The sequence below is a fragment of the Trypanosoma cruzi genome, genomic scaffold (assembly GCF_000209065.1).
Source record: "Trypanosoma cruzi strain CL Brener 1047053517151 genomic scaffold, whole genome shotgun sequence".
NCBI lineage: Eukaryota > Euglenozoa > Kinetoplastea > Trypanosomatida > Trypanosomatidae > Trypanosoma > Trypanosoma cruzi.
Genome location: NW_001849561.1, coordinates 21,055 through 24,878, shown reverse-complemented (window position 1 = coordinate 24,878; position 3,824 = coordinate 21,055). Strand labels below are relative to the sequence as shown.

General features: G+C 48.1%; 2 protein-coding genes across 2 annotated transcripts, besides 5 other annotated features; both read left to right on the top strand.

Annotated features, from left to right (window-relative positions):
* Positions 1–3,824: a sequence feature (heterozygous, non-Esmeraldo-like haplotype).
* Positions 234–266: a microsatellite.
* On the top strand, positions 518–2,335 carry Tc00.1047053511639.20 (hypothetical protein, conserved; the record flags this gene model as incomplete). The annotated part of the gene is made up of 1 exon (XM_798052.1): positions 518–2,335. The coding sequence occupies one exon, from the start codon at positions 518–520 to the stop codon at positions 2,333–2,335; it is 1,818 nt and encodes a 605-aa protein (XP_803145.1).
* Positions 2,381–2,441: a sequence feature (A-rich).
* Positions 2,442–2,872: a mobile genetic element.
* Positions 2,958–3,005: a microsatellite.
* Tc00.1047053511639.9 (hypothetical protein, conserved) lies at positions 3,064–3,824 on the top strand (the record flags this gene model as incomplete). The annotated part of the gene is made up of 1 exon (XM_798053.1): positions 3,064–3,824. A coding segment is annotated over one exon (761 nt), but the record flags the coding sequence as incomplete, so codon positions are not given.

The window sequence follows — 3,824 nt, the reverse complement described above, 5'->3', positions numbered from 1 at the left end:
TGGCGCTGCGGCATGACGTGGCGTTAACGTCCGTCCGCGGCGAAGAGGGCTGTCTGGAAGTGGCCACTGACGACATCGCGGTGCAAATCGACGATCCGAGTGGGTGTGCTGTGGATGCCGCAGGGGACCCCGCCGAGGAAGGCGGTGCCAGGGAAATTTGTTTATAACTTTTGTGAGAGTGCATGGCACGGCTTTCGCTCTTTTTTTATTGTTGTTCTTGGGCACAAGAGTAAATACATATATATATATACATACATATACATATATACTTGTTTGTGGACATGTATTTATGGTGCAGGTAAAAACAGGGCCATTGCAATCACTTGCATGGCCAGACTTGTCACAACCTTCTCTGCCACTCGTACGGTGACATGGCTGTGGCGATTTCTCCCCATCTTTTTTTGTTTTTGGAAAAGACTTAACGTTTTGCGAAATCAAGCAAAAAAAAAAAAGGCAACAGCAAATAAGTTTTAGCTTGGAGCTAACAGGGACAAACAGCAAGTTGAAGGCGTGGAAAATGGTGCTTGGTTTCAATGACCGACTTGAGGCACCCAACTCCATTAACGAGTCACAGCGCTTTGGGTTTATGGTGTGCAGCATGTTTTGTGCGATCGCATCCGGTGCCGTCTACTCTTTTTCGCTTATATCGGGCAAAATGACGGATGACTACGGCTTTACCCAGAACGATATCACCACCGTTTCAACTGTGGGCATCGTTCTTGGATACTTTACGCTTCCCTTTGGATTCATCCTTGACTACATAGGGCCGAAGCCGCTTTTTGCGATTGGTATATTTGCGTACGGACTTGGCGCAGCACTGTTTGCATTGACGTTTTCGGGAAGGATTGGGGCAAGCGTGGGGAGTCTTGCTGTCATCAATGCCATCATGAACACTGGCTGTGCCATGTTTGATATGGGCCCTATCTTGTCTGTAATCAGCTGGTTTCCAGTTGACCGCGGTCTCTTGGTGGCAGCTGTGAAGTCGATGATTGGATTGGCAAGCTCTGTCATTGCGACAATTTACAACACGTATTTTTCAGGCAATCACTCCACTTTTATGTTTTTTCTTCTTGCCGTTTTTGTGGCCATTGGGTTCTGGGCGTTTATCTTCATCCAGATCCCTCCGTACCATATGACAGGCCACAGGATCAAGCATTACACCGAAGAGGAGCACGCGATAGCACGTCGTGTGGAGCACATGTATCTCATCAAGAAGGCCCCCAGACGGCGCTTTCTTATTTTGTTCGTCATTGTGTTGAGCCTTCTCATCGTGATCACGGTACAGAGCATCGTCTTTGTTTTTGTGGAGGGTGAAGTGCCATTCAAGACGAAGAACCCACCCGCAATTATCATGATTGTGCTCTGCTTTTCGTTATTCCTTGTTGTCCTGCCATTCAATTGCCTTGACAAGCCATTGAGGGGAAGCAGAAAATCCACTAGCGGCAGCAACGAACCCCTCGAGGAATCCAACAAGAAGAACGACAGCAAAGTGAACACATCTGCCGGTGACGCCAAAAATGAAATAATGGATGAGGCTTTTGAAGGAGAGGAAAGGCTTGTTTCCAATGATGACAAGAATTTTCCGCAGTACCAGACCGGCTTCTTTCACAATGTCCTTCACAGTATTCCATTGTGGTGTTTCTGGCTGAACGCTGTCATTGTGTCGGGTGGCGTGCATATTGTTATGCTCAACAGTCGCCAGCTGTTTGTGGCGATATCGGAGGACCCGTCGAGCGAGCAGCTTCCCGCCCTGTACGTTGCCCTGACGAGTGTCGGTAACGCCATTAGTCGTCTTGGTGTCAGTTTCTTTGAAGCATGGAATGCAAGCCGACCACTTGAGAAGCGAACGCCCATTACCATCACGTACTGCATCCCGTCCCTCATGATGTGCCTTTCTTGCATCTTTTTTCTCATTGTGCCAGCACGGGCGCTGATCGTACCAATGCTTCTCGGAGGATTTGCGAACGGCTCCTACGCTGCTACCCTCGTATTGACTGTCCGCACCATTTTCAGCATTGACGTTGCGAAGCATTACAACAGTATCTTTGTTTTCGATCTCATTGGTGTTATTGTCTTCAATCGTTTTATGTTTGGTGAACTTATGACGCGGAACTCCGTTCGGGCTTCGGATGGTCGGGTCCACTGCCTGGGACGTAGCAAGTGTGTGCGGACATCATTCACTGTGCTTGCGTGCCTCTGCACATTGGCTTTCACTGCAAGTCTGCTGATGCATTTTGTCTACATGCGCTTTGTACGCTCCAGGCGTGCGCATGAAGAGGCGGGACGAAATGTTCCGTTGGAGATGGCTGGGGTAACTCCCGAAGAAGTTCAGTAAGCTCCAGGAATAAAAAAAGAAAAAAGGAAAAAGAAAAATGGATACTTTTTTTTGTTGTTTGTTTAATTTATTTTGGTCCTCCTTTTTTTTTCTTTATTTTTTCTTTAGGAGCTTGTGAAAAGAATGATCGCGGGAGAGCTGGCTGCCTTAACTAATGAATGTACATCCTGATAAATGAAGGCATTCTTCATGACACTTTCAGCCGTATGAATCTTTTGGGAAGAACACGACTTTGTAGGGGCAGGGAGCCGATAGGGGCCAGATAGGATTTGATTTTTATTTTGCCATCCCGCCCTATCCCTTTTGATTCCCACCACGCGACGGTGTCTTGTGGTTGGAGGACCCCAAAGTCTGCCACTTCGCAAGTAATAATATTCAAATCCTAACTGAGGACAAAGCACCATGCTAGTGGTCCACAGAATTCTACATATTGAATGAAAAGAAAACATTGAAGCAATTAACTAACGAACCTTTTTCCTTAACTTGTTTGGTTCCATAGATAATTTCAGGATCCGGCCAGCTGCCCAGGAGATTATTCTTTGTATAAAATATTTAAATTTGTGCACTATTTTGTTATATTTTTAGTCCTCTCTTATATATTAATGTATTAACTTATTTGCCAATATGTGAATATATGCCTGTATCTATATATATATATATATATTTGTATTTGACGGTGTTTTTTTGTGTGTTGTGGCTCGCGTTGCCTGGACGTTTGGCTCGCTCTAATGCCTGGGGAGCCGCTGGGTACATACGGCGGAAATTACCAGGCACCTGCCGCCTTGGACGCCATGCAACACGTGGCGAGCGTGTGCCTCAGCGACGGTGCCCTGTACGAAGGGCCGTTGGTTGAGGGCAAACCGGAGGGACGTGGCGTGTGCGTCTTTCCGTCAGGGGTTATTTGCGCCGGGAGGTTTTCGCACGGACATTTAGACGGAAACGCGGAGGTGTTGCTTCCCACCGGTGCACTTTTTTCTGGCAGCTTCAAGAGTTCTGCGGCGCACGGCTCTGGATTGTACGTGCAGGATGGCCGTCTGACGCGTGGCAGGTGGCATGAGGGATTTATGGTGGAGCAGGCGGAGGATAACCTGGGCGGTGGAGCTCGCGCGCAACTTTTCACGCGCATTGCCTTTCTTCTGTGTGATGAGCTGCAGAAACTCACGGCGGTGACTCGAGCGCCGAACTGGCAGCATCTGTATGTCAACAGTCGCATCAGTGAGCCAAAAGTACGTCTCTGCAGGGAGTGTTCCCCGGAAAAGAACACCATGCTATCAAACAGTGAGAAGCCCGAATATTTCATTGTGAATTGCTCCTCCACGAGAATTCCGTCACGCGCAATCATTTCCCGGAGTTTTGTGGACCGAGAAGCATCACTGTCGGATACGGAGGAGTCTCTGACGGCGGCAACGACGCAGCGGCAAACGGCACATGCTGAGATACAGATGCAAGAGAAACCGGCTACAAAAAATGCACTTGCCATGGGGGCCTC